The 19305-nt window shown below is 37.8% G+C and overlaps 1 protein-coding gene across 1 annotated transcript in view; it reads left to right on the forward strand.

Annotated features, from left to right (window-relative positions):
* The window catches only part of LOC149255755 (putative glycosyltransferase At5g03795), a 68917-nt gene that overhangs the window by 29045 nt on the left and 20567 nt on the right, over positions 1-19305 (forward strand). The window contains exon 2 of the mRNA XM_089460562.1: positions 4365-4938. Coding sequence (XP_089316688.1) covers positions 4365-4938 — 574 coding nt within the window. The remainder of the gene's footprint in view (positions 1-4364; positions 4939-19305) is intronic.

The raw sequence follows: 19305 nt of genomic DNA on the forward strand, positions 1-19305 counted from the left end.
TACACCTAGGTGAAGTAGATTCAGCTGGTTGCAGTAGGATTCCAAAGGTTGTTAGATCTAGGAATTTTCACACAAAGAAGTTGATTAGATGGCGGGATAAAAAGGGAAGAAGTTCACCTACCTCAGCCAGAAAGAGGGAGCTCTGATTGGTTCAATTCAGGAACACATTGATTGGGTTGACAAAACTGATGCTGATATAGATACCACTAATGATTGGGAGCTTATATGATTTCTTGGAAGAGCGTAAAATAGGATTTTGTTGCAATACGAAAAAAGAAGATGTGAAGGCTTGTGCAATCAGCTATAAAGAAGTTTGGCTTCATAAAGTGTTTGATGAACTACTTGATGATATCTTGGATTCAAAGTTGCATGGAGATTGTCAGAAAACCAGGAATTTCGAAGTGCTTTATGATTCGAGAGTATGATACATATAGGAGCCAAGAAAGCTACAACAAATCGCCATGGAAGAATAGGTAACCGATGCATTGATGAGTATTTTTGAGACAAGCTTAGGCTTGCGGTTATTTCTTTTTGTTTGAGAGGGAGTGAGGGTGGACACTGTATTATCCATGTGCCATGTACTATGGCCAAGACTAACAACTGTAAGCCTAGTAAAGGCACTGGTAGGGAGAATGGTGAATTGGATAAGCATATGAGACTGATATTCTTTAAGGATTTGTACTTTGACTAGGAACATTAATCCAAGATAAGGATAGTCCTGAGGACCAATATTTCCTGGTGGCAAATATTGTGACAATGGAATAGGAAATAGTCCTGTGAGGACATACCTGGTGAACAACCAGGTGGGGTATGTGCCTAGAGAGGCGGCGGTGTCCAAATTTATGCCTCCTAGGATTGCGCTCTAATCTAGTGGAGAGATAGAGCTTCTTAGTCAAGACCTTGCTATTTTTACAATGCTGGCTATGATGATGTAAATCATCATTGATGCTTATCAGTCCAAAGCCTTTCTTATATGTATTATGAATATTTCAACTTGAGAGTATCCTGTTGTGTCATTATGAATACCTCCTTAGTTAAGAGGGAGTGTTGAAAATGTAACTAGTGTCGATCTTCATAATGTAATAAAATGTAATTTTTATCATTGACATATTTATTATTATTATTTATTTTTGGTCAAAGCATGTTCTTCATGCTTATAAGAGTCAAAAAGAAATTATTTTGAGTCAAAGAAAATGTACTTGAGTCATGTCCCATTTGGACATTTGTAAGAAAAAGAATTTTGAATTTTTATTGAGTCAAAGTCCACCAAAATGTACAAGTCGTCCCTCCTTGGGAACAAGTCGGCCTGGGCTTCCAAGAGCCACCTATTCAACCTCCTGGACAGATATATATATAGAGGACAGTTCGATCACTTTGGAGGGCATTTCATTCATTCATCATTATACATATCTTCTGCAACTAATTAATGAAGAAAAGAATGAAGAAGAAAGGAAGGACGAGCTCGCACATGAGGAAGGATTTCTGTGAGGAAAAGGTCGAAGTTCTGACCTAGTTGCAAACCTGAGAGCAGATTTCAGGAATGCCCAAAAATTCAGGAGCGAAATTTCAGGAAGACCAGTTTGACCTATGTTGACTTTTGACTTTGGAGGCGACTTGGAATTTTGGTGGCAGTTTTGGGTCTTGGTCTTGGATATCTCATTTTGATCTGATTCTAGAAGAGAAGGATTGTTGTTGGGTTTTCCCCCTTGCGGGGTTTTGACTTGGTTTGGAGCCTAATTTTTAGTATCTCGTCTTCTGTGCACTATGATCTCTATTTTCTTGTTTTTTATGGTAATTGCTTGATGAATAATAAAGGATAAATAAAAGGATAATACTAAATAACTTCACAAGTAATTATCATGTTAAGAAATTCCTCTTTGCATTGGAATTTCAACATAGATATCTAGTGTTTTCTTCCTTTGCAGAAATTTGGCACTGCCTCAGAGTTACTGCATTGTTCATCATCTGGATGCTAAGGTGCAAGTTTGTTTTTGCTAATGGCGTCAGTTCAATTCACGCTTTCTTTTGTAACTGGAAGGAAGAGGCATATATGCAATTGTTGGGCGAAGGCTTTTTTCTCATTAAAGATGCTAAAGAGTTAGATGCTGTAGTGTATTCTGATTTTATTTTTGCTTTATTAGCACTGAGGAAGATGCTATACTTATCATTGCATATACCCTTCCACTTTTGCCTTTTCTTTTGTAAATATTTCTATGATAATATAATATGTATTCTTTGATAAAAAATTAATCTCTGAACTACTGTAAAATGAATGTAAACCCACATTGTATGATGGATCTCATAAAAAGGGGTTGGAAGTATGTCCAGAATCGGTATTCAGTTCATCTCCAGGAAATAATTTGTTGGTGGGGGACCCTGTTTGATGATTGCAATTATTTGGTTCACTCTTTGATTGGGATTTGTGCACCCATGAGGATCTCTGCTTGATCTACCCACTGGAAGATTCATTGCAGGTCTGTTTTTGATCACGAGGTCATTTCTTTGTCTGATTTTTCTACCATGCAGTGGGATAAGGTACATCTATAGTTGTTGGCCAAGGTTCCTTGCTGATAAAAGATGCCAAATCTCTAGATGCATTAGCTTATTTTGATTTTATTTCTGCTTTAACAGTTTTTATGGAAGAGATACAATTTCCATTGTATATACCCTTCCACTCTTTCTGACTTGCTGTTGTAAATATATTTCTGTATATATATATGGTGTGTGTTTAAAAAAAAGCAGAAGCTGTGAATGCTATGAGGTTGATATTCATATTAGATTATTATTACCAAAGAAAAATTGCAAATAGAAAGTGTGATTCAGATCACCAAGGCTAAAAAATAGCTGCATTTCTTAAGCCGACAAAACTATTGCTGGTCCATAATGCTTGTGCTTCAATTTGATTCCACAAAAGAGTTTATTTTTCTTTTTGTATGCTTTCTCCCTGTTGTGGGAGGCTATGTCTTTTGTCTTCTTCTTAAATCATAAATTTCTTCTGATGACTTTATTCTTGACATCTTTTGGGCAGCATACAATTTAGGATGTAAATATGGGATGTCTTCAGTTTTCTTAGCGCTTTGTTATCTTAAGAATTAAGTTGTAGCCGATTAAAATAATAAGCAGCCTTGCTTAAATGCCAGTGGACATTAGGGAAGTGTTTCTAGTTATTTCTATGTACTGTACAGTTTGATTGTTGGAGAATCAAGTAGGGCAGCAATCAAAACAATTCTCCTTTTTTGATAACTGTTTGTGAACTTGTATTAGCTTCTTTTCTTCTTTATTAGATTCTTTTCATCAAACAATTATCAAGACCATAAACGATAAAGATCATAAAAGACAATGACACAGGAAGTAGGCTCCAAGCAAGGGCAAAACCCCTCCAAGGGGAAAACCCAGAAAGAACTTTCTTCTCTTCTTATAGAATCAATTCAAATGAGAAATCCAAGACCCAAACCTTAAGAGCAATGCTTCCTCCAAGCACCAAGTCAGCCCTCCAAAAATCTATTCCAAACAAGTCAAAGATCAACCAAGTCAACAAAGGTAAAACCTCCTCCAATCTGCTCCAAATCACAGTTCCGGCCCTCTACCTCAGGTCTGAAATTTGGACCTGCAACTTTGGCCCCCAACGGACTGCAGAAACCTTAGCTTTATTGCACATGTGAGCAGAAATGTGTACAAAAGTCAAATTTTTGCTTTCTTCTTGAGATTTTTCTTTTTCCTTGACCTTCGCTCTTCTTCTAATTGCTTCTTGTTGCAGATCAAACTTGATGTTGTGTGTGTTAATGAGGTCGAAATTCCTTCTATATATATGCTTCTCATGAAGTTGAATAGGCTTCTTCTAGGCTGACTTGGTCTTGGAGGTTACAAATGACTTTCTAAACACAAAAATAATATCTTTTACATGTTACAACTTGCCCAAATGGGTCTTATACAAATTATAATGACTTTCTTGGCTCATGACAAATATTCTTTTGACTTGACAAATCCTAGAAGCATAAAATGTATGCTTAACCTAATTGACCAATCAAATGGAGCATGAAACCCATGCTTGAATATAATATTTTTTCTTTCTTCTTTTGCTTGTTACATAAGATATACATAATGATATGAGTACAATGACAATTATGAAGACCGAATCTAGTTACATTCTCCAACATGGATATCCTTTCACATGGTTGCAAAATTTTTCTGCACTGTTGTTGCCCAAAGTTTACTAGTTTTGTCCAGTGAATCTATTTCAATTATGATTCTTCAATTCAAATTGATGCAATGCTAGTTATTTTTTTGGAGCTTTAACTTCTCCTTTCCTCTCAGTTTTCTTTCAAACACTATACCCTGACAAAGAAATTACCATTCTAGTGCAGACAAGGAGAATGGTGCGGACAATTATGATCTATTTCATAACCGAACAATATTTCTTCAGGATTACAAGGAGATGAAGAATAAATTCAAGATATATGTTTATCCACACAAAACAGATGATGCGTTTGCAAACATTTTTCTGCCAGTGAACTTTAATCCTAGTGGAAACTATGCTAGCGAAAGCTACTTTAAGAAGGCTCTCATGAAAAGTCATTTTATCACACATGATCCCACAAAAGCCGATTTTTTCTTTTTACCATTCTCTATTGCAAGGTTGAGGCATGATTCAAGAGTTAATGTTCACGGAATTCAAGACTTCATCAAGGAATACATTTCTAACATCAGTCAAAAGTACCCTTATTGGAACAGAACTAGTGGCGCTGACCATTTCTATGTTGCTTGTCATTCTGCTGGTAGAACAGCAATGGACAAAGTGAAGCATGTTCAGCTTAATGCGATTCAAGTAGTATGCTCTTCAAGCTACTATGTTTCTAGTCATGTTGCACACAAGGATGTTTCGTTACCTCAAATTTGGCCAAGACAAGAGAATTTGGTGGCACCCATTTCTGTGGAAAGGTAACCTTGATTGCAGAATATCCCGCAATTACTGTATGGTTGTTGTAGAGGTGCAATTAATATTATCTACAGGCTAGACTGCTGATTTGAACTGCATGTTGCTTTGGCGAGTGATTCTTTTCGCCAATATTAGACACCATTTTGAACTTGCATTAATTGCTTTGGGCATTAATCTCTTTTTAATTGAAGATATTGGCTTAGTGCATAAGATGCATTTTTCATTCATCATTCGATCATAATGATGAAGTGTGGGCACAATTTGAATCAAGTTGCATTTGAATTATTTAAAGTTGCAATCAAATTATTTAAGTATAACTAAATGTAGCTAACTTATGTATTTTGATGTTCAAATTTCAATTACCTACCCTTCACAATATTCTTCTTTGGCACATGAGAATTCAGCCTTTCATGGAGACAGACTGATTAGTGAGAAGGTCTGTAGATGAGGAACATGTTTGCTGAAATGCAGCAATTGAACCAAAGTTATAACTTGTGAGATGCAACCATGATATGATCCCATATTCATTCACTATACCTTATGTTACTAAGTGGACCTTATTCTGTTCGGTCAAGTTTCGATGCAGTGGAAGTAGCTGCTTATGATTAGGTTAAGTGACACTGATAATCAGTTTAAGTTAATGTTGTCAAAACTGGTAATTCCAATCATCAGGTTTGGTGAAAGTGATAATCAGTTCAAGTTAGTGTTGTCAAAACTGGTAATTGCAATCTGTTGACTAACGTTGTAAGTTCGGAACTAGACAGCTGTATGTTCATAGAGGAAAAAATTACAAGTATGTATATGTAGTGTTTGCATATGTATTCCTGAAATATCTCATCAATCGATGTTGTGGCTGCATTTCTCTAATTCAAATTGGGGAATATCTGAATTTCTTTACTTAAAATGGAAAAGCTTCCTTTGGAAGAGAGATTTTTTCCTAAGTTGGTGATTGAAATCTTCATGATCCAGGAATCCTTTGTATCCTTACTATACATAAAATACATTATATCGTAGGTGTTTGGGATCTGATCCTTTGATATTAAGGATCATGTTTGGGGTGATATCATAACTGCACTTTTGGTCTAATTTAGGGCTACACTTTTGTGGATATAGTTACTTGTATTTAGTCCTTCATATGTAGGTTTTAACCATTGTAGACAGAAGTCAACCCAATCCCAATTGTTACCTTCCGGATTCCGAACTCTCACTTATAGAGATAAATCCCTAAAGCACAATTAAGACATTGGAGGAAATAAAAGGGGCTACCCACTATCACCACAGTAGCTTCCTTTCTCACTTTAAGCCAGCCCTCCTATTGCATGTTACGTCTGTTAGAATTCCACGCACTCCAGGTCTGGTCTATGTCTTAACTATAAACATAAACACACTAGCAATACCTAACTTCAAACTTTTGCACAACGGAAATATAACAGCAATCAGATCAATGTATAGTACACAATATTTTATTTCCCAAACATATTTCATACAGGTCTATTGATAAGATATTAAGAAAACCTCAGGGATTCCGTACCAGGAAAAATTGCCCTTTATATCCCTGTACAGTGCCCAAAATATTAGGTCAATCCTTTGACCAAATCACCTAGGGCTGAGGCTAAGTCCCTTAGGCTCTTCTCTGCCCAAAATACAAAATCTACAACACTCCAATAATACTGCTGTATTTACCTGGGCATGTTCTTTTAGCCCACAATCCTCCACTGCTGTTGCTGTCCCTTGTGGCCAGCCTTCTTCACCTTGCTGTTAACATCTTCCTTTCCTACAACAGGCCCTAACAGGCCTCCCTTTGGGCCTCAGTCTGCTCCCTTAAGCTGTGTCTTGTTCCTTGCCTTATGTTGCAACAATGTTTTACTTACAGGCCTACAGCTTGCAGCCTTGCTCCTAGGGCCACGACTGCCTGTGGCCAGCTCTAATCATCCCCCCAACAGACTTTGGACTCCCTACAGTACTCGGCCACCTTCTTCCTTTGGCAACAACTTCCTTTTGCTAACTAGAACACATAAAACTCGACCCTCCTCTGCTTGATGCGGCTCCATCGCTGCCCATCCTCACAAGAGAAATGTCCTTGCTCTTGTCCTAAGCCTGTCCATTGGCTAGTATATTTATCAATGTTACCAGACACGGAATCGGCAATAAATCGGCGAGGCAAAAGAGCGAAGAGTTTTAATCGGATCGGGAAAAAATCGGGAAATTCATTAAATAAAAATATACACATATATTGAATTAAAAAAACCATTTTTCATTAATATTGGGTAAAGGTATGTCCAAACAATGCATAATATCAATAGATGTCCAAAATATCATGAAAGAAGCCTTGTAGGCTTGTACAGTATTCAGGTTTTGCTGGTAGAAATATGGTCTCTGTTGAAACTTGAATCAGCAGTGTATGGAATCATGGATCTGGTGTTAGGGAGTGTATTTCAATGACAGAGCATTCCTCTCAACTTACATACCTCGGACCTGTTTGTGAAAGCATCCTATTGCAGATTCCAGAGTGGACAGTCATCAAACTTTGGAGATACGAGATAGCTCATAGCTCGGAATTACCTGTGATCATTGTTGCAGACTTAATTAAATTACATTCACCTGTAGCTGCTTCAAGCTCAGACTTGGTGCTACTTGGAACAGTCACCTAGGAACAGAATTGTGGCTCAGATTTGTTGGAGGGCTCAGTCCTTGAGGCACAGTTTTAAGCTTGGACCCATGTTCACAAATATTGGGTGCTAAAGTGATGTAATAAGAACCAAACTCAGAGATAGCTCAGAACTGTAAGGTTTTAGTCTATTAATGCAACACAAGAATAAGTATTAATGCAACATACTCACTTCCATACCAAATATCATAAGGTCAGGGTTACTGTTATGAATACACTGCATACCAAAGCCAACTGTCACAGTCATATAACTCACTACCATCAAGATTACTTACACAATGTAACAGAGATTAACGCAAGCCTCTAAATGCGGGTCACACCAAGTATACAAAGTATATCAAATGCGATGCAAGCTACCCATAATACGAGCCATAAAGAGTCTAGCGAACCACTCAAGAATAAATGTGACGCTTCAGAGAAGAGAAGCAATGTACACTCGAATAGATGCAATGCTTCTTATTATTGATGCATACCTCACACTAATGAAGTTGCAAACTGTGACCTGAGTTTCACAAGACTCGACAGGCACTGTGCTCACTGCTTTGTCGTTCGAATGCGGCTTCGTCGTTCGAATGCGGCTTCGTCGTTCGAATGCGGGAATGTTATAAACAATTCATCACCGTTAAACAGTTAAACAATTCACCGATGCGGGAATGTTATAAATGCAAACGCGGCAAACCGGAACCGACGTCGAACGGCGAAAACCCTATTGAATTTGGCGGGACTCGTTAAAAACAGCAGAAATCGCAGAAATCGCGAGTCAAACTCGCGTTGACCACGAGTTAAACTCGGTCAACGCGAGTTGACTCGCCCAAATTCGAAACGGAACTTTTTGCCACCGATCAGACTTGCACTCGCGATTAATCGCCGGAATCGGCGATTCCTGTTTCACTGATATTTATACTTGTCCTCTTAGGTCACTTAGGAAGTCCTCCTTTCCTTCAAGAGCCCTCCAACTCAACCTTAACAATAAATTAGAATTTCCTTGGGTTCCCAGCCCACTCCTTTGGTTTCAAAACCCCAAACTTTGGGTGCTTTTCTCACAGACTCACTTTGTGGGTGTTTCTCTGTTACAAGCCTAGCACCAGGGGCATGTGATAGTACCTCTAAATGTTACCCAATCTTAACAACCTCACAAATTTTACTTTGACAATAAAAGCCCTAATCCACAAGGCACAACCTAAGAGGGAACTACTCGGATGGTCACCACAATCACCTAAGTAACCTATCCTCTCCACTTTAGGCCAACTCTCCTCTAGCTCAAGGGGGTTATCCTAGTAGGATTACTAAAGCCAAGCAATGAGGCACAATGTGATGTGAGAGTAGCTTTAGTAAAACAATGTTTTTGGTATTTTTAAGGGCAATGGAGTCAAAGGGAATCTAAGGGGGCTTATGGGGTCAATAAGAAAAATCTCTTCAAAGTTCAAAATGGCCTATTTTTCTGTGGATTGGGACGAAGAGACTAGGGCCAATGACTTACTAGTTTCCTATCTCATCAAGATGAAAATGGAGATCAAGACACTACAAAAAATGGTCCTAAAAGGAGCACCTTCACTAGCAAACTCAACTCTAGCTTAATGATAGTAATTAATACCCTTTTTAGGGCTCCTAAATGATATATAGAATAGTGAATTAAATACTTACTGAACTAACAATGAAAATAGGAGAGGAGTTACCCCAAAGTGATTTCCTTCTAAGTGGTAGACTTTACTCTTCAATGGATCAATCTTCCTGGCTTTGTAGAAGACTTGAAAATCTGCAATCAATCTTTATGCACCAATTAGCAACCAAGGGAGAAGAGCTTCAAGAATTGACACAAAATAGTTATGCATCCCACAAAGAAAGAGCCCTTATATTTCAGATATGCTCCAAGAAAGATATGTCAATTTAAGTTAGAAGGAGGGGAAGTTCCAAAAATCCAACCACGAGTATAGACGAGGAAGCAATACTCTTTATATTGAGTCTAGCTCAACTTTATTTACAATAAAATAATAATTTATCTTGTGAAACCCTATATCTAGTCTATGGAGGAGTAAACAATTATTTGCTCCAACTAATTATTCAAAAACTGATAAAATGATGATATGGTCAAGGGCAAATGTACAAGTTTCCAAAAAACATTTGCCTAAGGGAGTTGGACATTCCCATGAAAGAAGGAAGAAGATGGGTCAAGGGTGCAATGCCTAGCCTCCAAAGGCCTCCAAGTGGATATATCCACAACCAACTCCTTAAAGTATGTATTGAAAATCTCCTCATCTCCTCCAAGGTGGATGTGTAGCTCTCTAAGGTGAAATGTTCCAACAAGCAATTAGTAGAAGCTTCCAAGAGTGAATGGCCTCCAATAGGTGCATATGACATTGACCATGTGGCCTTGAGAGCTGTGCCGCTCTTCACTATGAGCATATATCAATAATGATCTCCCCAATTCACCAAAATGTTCTAGCAAAAAAGGTAGGGTGTTCCTAAAATGAGTGGTCAAAATGTGCCGAGAATTTTCTCGTGCTAGATTTTAAAAGCGTCATGGCTACATTAATTTTTTATTGAATTTCTATTATGACCACATTTTGGAAATCCCACGACCCCATTTTGCATTTAATGGCATTGATTTGGTGGAAATATAGGCTTTATGTCAAAAGATAACCACCCTTGAAGCTAAGCCACCCTTAAAATATGCAATGAAATCCTAGATCTAGGGTTTGGAGTCTCTTAAATCTTCTCCAATATGGGACTTATTCCACTATGAATGCAAGCAAACTTTTTTCAAGATGGATGTGTCCTTAGGGTAGGGCATTAGACCATGAAGAACCTCCTCAAGAGACTTGTGGCATTTCTGAATGTGAGATGTCCCATTAACAAGAATGATAAAAGTAACCTCCAAAGTGGATGTCATACTCAATCAAGCAAGTGGATCCATGATACAACGCCTCAACATGTGGAATGTGAATAACGCTAAACCATCTCCATTGAAAGAAGGGATGATCCCCTCTGGGCTCTAATCCAACAATGTGTCTCAACACGTGTGCACAATAATCCTCAAAATGGCACATATGGACCAATAAAGCACAAGGAATAGTGGATCCAAGTAAGAGTAAGTCAAAATATGCCATAAACCCATATGCCAAGTCATCAAGAGCTCCACCAACTCATCAAGGAGAAGGATGACCTCATGAAAAAATGCATGAAGTGAATATAAGTGTGTTTGCCTCCAAATATGACCTTGGAAGGGGAGCGTTCAAGGATGTCATGCTCCATGCTACAAGTAATCCATCCACGTGTAAATATCATCCATAGTAGCTAGGGAGTTAAAGAAAAGGGGCCCTAACTATGCCCATGTTAAATCATCCAATTAACAAACCATTTCTAAACAAGTCCATGCTAGGTGCTCCATGCCATGATGAAGCCAATCAAATGATCAAGCCAATGCAATGTCCAGTTAGCCCCAATGTGCTAGGGCATTCCACCAAGGGATCCATATATCATATCCAATCATAGCAATCCAATCATCTAGCAGAGAGTGGAGACTAGAACACCACATGTTTAAGTGCAACGCTTTCTCTCTATGATAAGCAAGTATAACAAGCAAAAGACCATCAAATCCTCTAGCACATCATCATCCGTGTTGTAACAAAAATTACCAGACAAAATTTTGTCAAGTCCAGAGATGGAGTTTACGGCTATCACGGATATGCTTGAGAGGAACCTCTCATTAGTTTTGGTGGGCTTCTATCCAATTGCATGTTGGTTGAGAACTAAGGGATACAACAAAACTCATCTAGACACGTCACATAATGATGAAATTAATATCAAGTCATTATATCCCGAGCTTTAATAGATCGAAGCCTTGCAACTAGGGGATAAAGTTGGCATTACTCATCTTCTCCTTCATTTGAACATAGAGACAACGATAACTGAAGTCACGGTTCTTCTATTCCTCTTCTAGTGCTAGGGTGCCAGCTTGTGGCACCAAAGACTCCAGTATTTCTCGCCACTAGATTTCACCATTCTAGTTTTTGCGCACTGGTAGTGGAAGAAAAGATGAAGGATCAAGCTTTCCAACCTAAGTGTTGACCACCCCCATCATTTCAAGTGGTCATGGCTTTTGTTAAAAGAAGCATGTATGACCTATAGGTCTCTAGGACTGACTAGGTAGATGATATTTCCATGTAAACTCGATTTTCTCATAGAGCTTTTTAGAAAATTTCAATTTCCCATGGTTATATGTAGAATGTTCCAACAATAATTTTTTTAACAAAAGGCGATGTCCTAATATGAGTGATACAAGTTGCGAACATAAGCTTAAAAATGTCCTTGACCCTAATTCAAGGTCTCCAAATAAGAGATGGTTATTATCATTGTTTTTGTTCAAACCAAAGCCTTGACATGTCATAGCCGCTGCCTGGAACTATAATACTTGACTTCGATTCGAGGGCTTTGAGATGGGGATGGCAATGTGTGAAAATTCGAAAACCCGAATCCCTACTGCAACGACTGATTAAATTTCTCCTACTTGTTAATTTTTGAATCAAGTTATTTACAATATTACACGACAAACATCAAAATAAAATGTACTGCAACCTTCACAACATAAAATACTATGGAAACAAAATGTTGCACAAGAAAGAAATAAACACACACACAAGTACACTATTGTTTCGGACAAATGTCCCCGGAAAAACCTAATGTGGGAAAATCGGTGCAGCAACTGAGGATTCTGATTATTAAGCAATAGTTTTTGAGTACAAATCATTGGATGCCCAAACTGGCTATCTAATATAGAGAATAAACTGGCAAATAGGTAGTGAGAAAATATCTCACACTGTCACTGGAGATCTGACACTGATCTGGGCTCTGGATGAGCTGCCCTACGCTATTACTGCGCAGTCACTGCGTGGGCTTATGCAGTGACTGCGTCACCTCCTCCTTTTGATCTTCTGTTGACTGGAAACTCGACCCTCTGGCCCTTTTAACTCACATCCTGGCTTCTAGCACTAGATCTTGACTGGCCCATGCTGCCAACACTGCATGTGCACTGCAACTCCCTCTCCATCTGCTGTTGCTGTAACTGCAACAACTACAACTAAAAATCATCCAAAATACTAAACCAACTGTGTTCAGTATGATGCATCTGCCACCCGAGTCTTGACTGTTGCTAGACTCTGCGCTGTCACTGAAGCCTCTGTGCTGCTATTGACTCTGCTTTGTGCCTTCTGCACTGTTGCCAACTCTGCACTGCGCTGCCTAGTATCTGACTTGCTACTAGTTCCTGCATCTGTCACTCTGGCACCTGACTACACTAATGGCCACTGATCCATCCTGCTACTGTATGTTTTGGGCTCTCCTAGCAAGGTATTGATTCATGAGGTGGACCTCCTCAAGAATCCTGCCCATCCTGTAGCTCTCTGGGGCTACAACTCCAAATCACCCCACCGCTCTCTTAGAGATAGCTTGGTGATCATGACAACCTCTTCCTCCAATATGGAGGACAGCCTCTCGATCTCAACGGATGCAACCTGCTGATCCTGCTTCTCCTCCTTGTCCTTCTTTCTGAGAGGACATTGAGTGCTGTAGTGACCAAGCTCACGATACCTGAAGCACTTGACCTTGGAAACGTCCTTCTTCCTCCTGCTGCCCCTTAGATGCGCGGGGCACATCTTCCTCTTCCTTTACTTGCTTCGCCCCACTGTTGCTGCTAGCACCACTGATGGTACTCTTCACCAGATCTCGCCTCATCTCCCCCTACTGTAGATCAACTCAAATACGATCCCACTCTAGCAGTTTTTCTTTGCCAAGGATACTCTGGACGAAAACTTGCCATTCTTCGGAAATTCCGTTCAGAGCTAACTGCACCAATTATGTAGGGTGGGGCACTAATCCTATTGAAGATAGCTGGTCCCGAACATCCTGAAGCCTAGTAAGGAAGGGATCTTTACGCTCCCCTTTCTGCATCCTTGTGCATCTCAACTTCTCCTCAATATACATCTTCCGTTGCTCGGAAGATCTTTCGTACAATGTAGCAAGGGCCTTCCACATCTACCGAGCAGTATCTTTGCCGGCTATGTGAGATACCATGTCATCTCGAACACCATTGAGAATCAACCTCTTAGCTTTCACCATCTCCTTCTTGTACTTCTTAAGCAAATCTACATCTGCGGGTACAACTACCACTATCGATATAAGTTTTGAGATCATGCTCATCTAGAAGGCATGACATTCTACGCTTCCAGATCACATAGTTGGAGGCTCCCTCCAACCGATCTTGTTCTCTCAACCCAGCTGATGCCATCTCTAAAAAAATGTCGAACTCCTCCTCTTCTGTGCAACTGTTGCCCAACTATTTGCACTCCCTTCTGGAGTGAGAAATCTTGCACACAACTACTGTTGCTTTGCTAGGAAAAATTCGAACTTCTTGGCTAGAACTCTCTTGAGGAAAGAATTCCCTTAGTGTGTGCTCTTCCTTCCTCCTGACGCTATTTACACTAGCAAACTGCTGCAAAATTTGCGTCCCAGCTGAAGATCTTCTCTACAAGGAAAATACTGTTGCTCCCTTCTGCCTCTGGTAAGCTTTGATCTGGAAAATCTAATTTTTTTGTCGACTCACTCAGAGAAATAGACCTTTCCTCAAAACTTGACCCTATGAACCCAAGGATTGCGTTGCCTCTGGGGTTTCGAATTGTTGCCTATGCAGAAATTCAAATCTCCTTCTCCTCTTCTGCTCTGAGCTCACCGGCTTACGATTTGTGCTCTGATACCATGTGAAAATTCGAAAACCCAAATCCCTACTGCAGCGACTGATTAAATTTCTCCTACTTGTTAATTTTTGAATCAAGTTATTCATAGTGTTACACAGTAAACATCGAAATAAAATCTAATGCAACCTTCACAACATAAAATATTGCGGAAACAAAATACTGCACAAGAAAGAAATAAACACACACACAAGTACACCGTTGTTTTGGACAAACGTCCCCGGAAAAACCCAATGTGGGAAAACCGGTGCAACAGCTGAGGGTTTTGATTATTAAGCAGTAGTTTTCTGAGTACAAATCATTGGATGCCCAAACTGGCTATCCGATACAGAGAATAAACTGGCAAAGAGGTAGTGAGAAAATATCTCACACTGTCACTGGAGATCCGACACTGATCTGGGCTCTGGATGAATTGCGCTACGCTATTACTGCACAGCCTTTGCGTGGGCTTACGCAGTAACTGCGTCATAGCTCAAGGGACTGCGTCACCTCCTCCTTCTGACCTTCTGCTGACTGGAAACTCGACCCTCTGGCCCTCCAGACTCACACCCCGACTTTTGGCACTAGATCTCGACTGCTCCTTAGCAAAATTGTGGATTCCTTCTGAAACATTGCGCTACCTTTGCGTGGCACTGTGCTGCCTCTCTGAACCTCTCGATGCCTTCTCCGCCTTGCACTCATCGGAACTGGAAAAAATCCCCTCTGGTCTACTATCCCTGCCCCTCACTACAAGAAGATCACTCGTTCTCTCTCTGGAAACTCAGTGCTGCTACTCTTGAGAATTCGATCTCTAGATCTCACTATCTTGGTGTGTTCTCCAACTGCCCATCAAACTCCTTATAATCTCTCGTTGGAGCACCAACGACCAAGATTAAAACATAATCGAAGGCTAAGATTAACTGGGAGTTGATCCTCGTCTTTATCTAGAAGATTCACACTAGATTTAATTAATACCCTTTAATTAATCACATTTTCTAAGTTTAGACTTAGGAATACATTAAAAATGATTAATTATTTTAATTAAACCATCTCTAGGTGGAATTTTCTGAAACAATTTCTAGGTCTTGAAGGATGCATATGTCTTAGTCTCTCTGCAAAATTTCAAGGCTAGAGCACATTCGATGCTACAAAAATCAACACAATGGAGGTAGGACACGCAATGATGAAGCATAGAAAAACGAAAAGCTCGAATTCATTGGCATGGAAAGACGTTCGATGGAGCCGTGGATCTTAGCCGAGAAAACACTTTGAAAATTCTTTGCTCTGGATGTCAACAATACAAATGGCGAGAAAATTGAGTAGAAGGGGAGAATAGAGGAATCCCATGTGCAACCAACAAAAAAAATCCTGGATTTGCACTAATTAAAACCAAATCTTGTATGCAAAAAATGCTTCTCTCACTCCTCCGCCTTATTGTTCAAGATTCAGTTCGATTCCAGCTCGATGACATCTTGCTCAACCTTTGATCAACATTGGATCTTGAACAAGCTTCGGTCTGACCTTCAAATACTACCTTAGCTTTTGATGTTTTCACTGCTTCTGCCTTAGCCTTCACGAGTTTGAGTTCCAATGTGGGAGCTTGGACGGGAATAAAAGCAATGAACAAAACATACGATGCGGGCTGGCGGTCTAGCCATTTCAGGTAGCCCTCATTCTCACAGCTATCGTCAGATTCCAATAGAGACGAAGATATGAGCGACCTAGCAAGATAAATGGAACGGCGTATTTTGGCAACGCTCAGAACCTTCCTTCCTTTAGAGCTTTTATTTGTTCCGGTTCCATTTCCTGGCATGTATTTACTAGAATTTTATGTGCTTTGTGAAGCATAAGGGAATGTTGAATGAACAAGTTGAATCAAATATCAGATCTTAAAGAGGGCTCCAATATTCTATATTTGTGTTTGCCTATAGTAAGCAAAAAATGGCCGCGCTGGTCATCTGGACCACACTTTAGCCAAAATTCAGGGTTGCCACAAGTATAGCTTAACTGAAAGTCACCACATGTATTATCTGAAAGACAAAGCCCGTATTGAGTGCCGAGACACAATGTGGGGAAGAGAAGAGGAGGAGCAGAATGATGATGGATTGTGCCTCACCGCCGCAACCCTCATTTCATAACCGCCAACCGGGTTGTTCCACATTACTGCTCGTTTCCATCAAATTGTTTTCAAAATATATTTAATTTCTCCATTAAAAATAATAGATTGTAAGAAAATATATTCTCGAGAAAAGGTTCGCTAAATAGGGATAGGGATGATGGATGGAAGATCAGTGGATATGGATCTCATCCCTTTGTTCCCAGACCTTTTTGTTTTCCTTCCACGATGGGTTTCCTTTTTTGGTTCTGTTTGTGTTTTATTTTTGGTCTTTTTGTTTATTTTTGTTGTTATTTTAATTCCTTGATTGTCTTTTTGGTCTTTCCTTATTTCATATTTCACTATAATATTTTATTTTATGTTATTTTGACTTTTATTCCTTTATTCTTGTTAATTATTTATTCATAAATAACTTCTTCATCCTTTATCTTTCCAATCAGAGTTTATCTTGTTATAATTTTTATAATATGTATTTTTTATTCTATATTTTTCCTCTTATATATATATATATTTTATATATTTTTAATTTAATATTTAATGTTTTTTGATAACTTAAAATAAAATAATTATATTATAATTTCTTATTATATTAAAAATGTTTATTTATATTTTATAATCTCTCTAATGTTAATTTAAAGAAAATTCTAACTAATTAGTTTATTCATTTACTATTTGACCAAAAATAAAATAATTATAATATAATTTCTTATTATATTAAAATTATTTATTTATATTTTATAATCTATGAAATGTTATTTTTTTTGGAAATTTCTATTTAGTTAGTTCTTTCATTTATTATTGGACCAAAAATAATAATAATTATAGTAATTTTGACTTGATATATTTTTTATGATTTATTCTTTATGACCGTTTGGAGTTTACCATTGCATCTCTACTATAATTATGTAATTTGTTGATCTCGCTCTTCATCTTTCTCCTAACTTCAGTAGGGGTTCAAAACGCATCAATCTTAAAACCCTGATGTGATTTATTCAGGAGAGTTTTGTTTTAAAATATAGTATTATAAAATGTAATATAAAACTATGGATCAGAGCTCATGGTTCTTGACCGTGAAGTCAAGGGTTCAAATCCCTTCTAGCCCAAAAGATGTTGTATAGGAGAGAATCTTTCTTTATAATAGAGTAAAGGATCCTATCATAACCCCGAATCGATACTTCAGATTAGCTAGGGGATTTATCTGGGGAATATCTGAATGCCAAATTTGTTCTCTCTGCGAACGGACCACCGCTTTTGATGAAAAAGGCAGAGAATCAAATTGCCGTTCTTTTGAAAATGATTTTAGAATTGGTCAAAGAGCTTCTTTCGTGGCTCAGGTAGTTAATACATTCCGAGAATGTGGAGCAATGGAATATACCATTGTGGTAGCAAAAACTGTGGATTCTCCCGCTACATTACAATATCTCGCCCCTTATACAAGAGTAGATTTGGCTTAATACTTCATGTATAAGAAACAATGCTATATTATTATATATCATTAATTTTGTTTAAGGAAAGTTTAATTAATTTAATCCAAATATTGTTGTTAAAGAAGACTTCTGGAGAACTGTGTGTTATGATCGTGGATTTGCCCAACGTTTCGGGTGAACCCTTTGCCCATCTTAAGGGGCTTGAAGCTTAACATTTGATATGAAGAGAGCTAGACCCAAATAAATAGATGGCGTTAAAATATGATTGTTAGAGATTAGAAAATTAGATTCAACTGCGTTAAATCCCAAAAATGATATCTAATATAATGCACTGCGTAAATCCCCCATACTTAAATTAGAAAATTAAATAATTGTTAGGGCAAATTGGTAGATCCTTCAAAGCTCGACTTAAAGAACATATGGCTGACACCTACCATAACCGCATTGCTAAATCCGCCAGCGCTAAACATTCCCATAATACCAAGATTCTTATTATTTTTTATAAAACCAAAATTTTAGCCTTTGCACCCTTCCATACCAACATGTCATCTGGGAAGCCCTTGAAAATTTGAAATTGAAAAACACCCTAACAACTTTAATCGGGATGATGAGTATCATTTAAGCTATTCTTGGAAACCCACTATTCATTTCTTGTCCTCTAAACCCCGTCCCCCTAATTACAATTCTAACCCCTCTTAACCCCCTTCCGCTATTTCTTCCTCTTCCACTATTTCTTTCTCCTTTCCTCTATCTTCATCTCTTTTTCTGTTATCCTATCCTATGATCTTATATTTCATTTTATTTCCTCCTCTTCTGATATTAATTCTTTTACTAAGGTCTTTTTTTTTTAAATTAACTTAATATTAATGTTATTTGTAATGTCCTCTTCATTTTAAATTAATTTATGTTTTTAATTTTCTTAATCTTAAGAAATTTAATTTTATTTAAAGATTCTTGTTAATAACTAACATTTTTTCGCTTTAAATCATTTCTTTTAAATCTTTTTAATTCCTATAATTTCACCTCTTTATCAATCTAATTTGAAGAAAAAAATTTATTTTTTGAATATTCTCTAGTCCAAAATTATAATAATATTCTGGAATCCAAAAATCTCTTTAATATAATTTGTTTTAATTAATTTTTAACTTTCTTATTTATATTCTTGAATCGAAAAGTAATAATATTCTTAAAACTAAAATTCTTTTTAATATAATTAGTTAGTTTGATCTTCTAACTTCTTTCATGATTTGACCTTTTAATTTCCGTGAAATATTTTTTCGGTTGCATTTTTAATATATTTAATATTTAATATTCTTCCTTGTATTAAAATAATTTAAAATAAAATTATTCCTTTCAATTTTATATCTTATATTCTTGCTTGTATTGACTTTTTATTATAATTAGTTAATTTGACCTTCTAACTCTTTTCATGA

This window comes from Pinus tabuliformis, chromosome 7 (assembly GCF_031772625.1).
Source record: "Pinus tabuliformis cultivar Carrire ecotype Pingquan chromosome 7, CPIR1, whole genome shotgun sequence".
NCBI lineage: Eukaryota > Viridiplantae > Streptophyta > Pinopsida > Pinales > Pinaceae > Pinus > Pinus tabuliformis.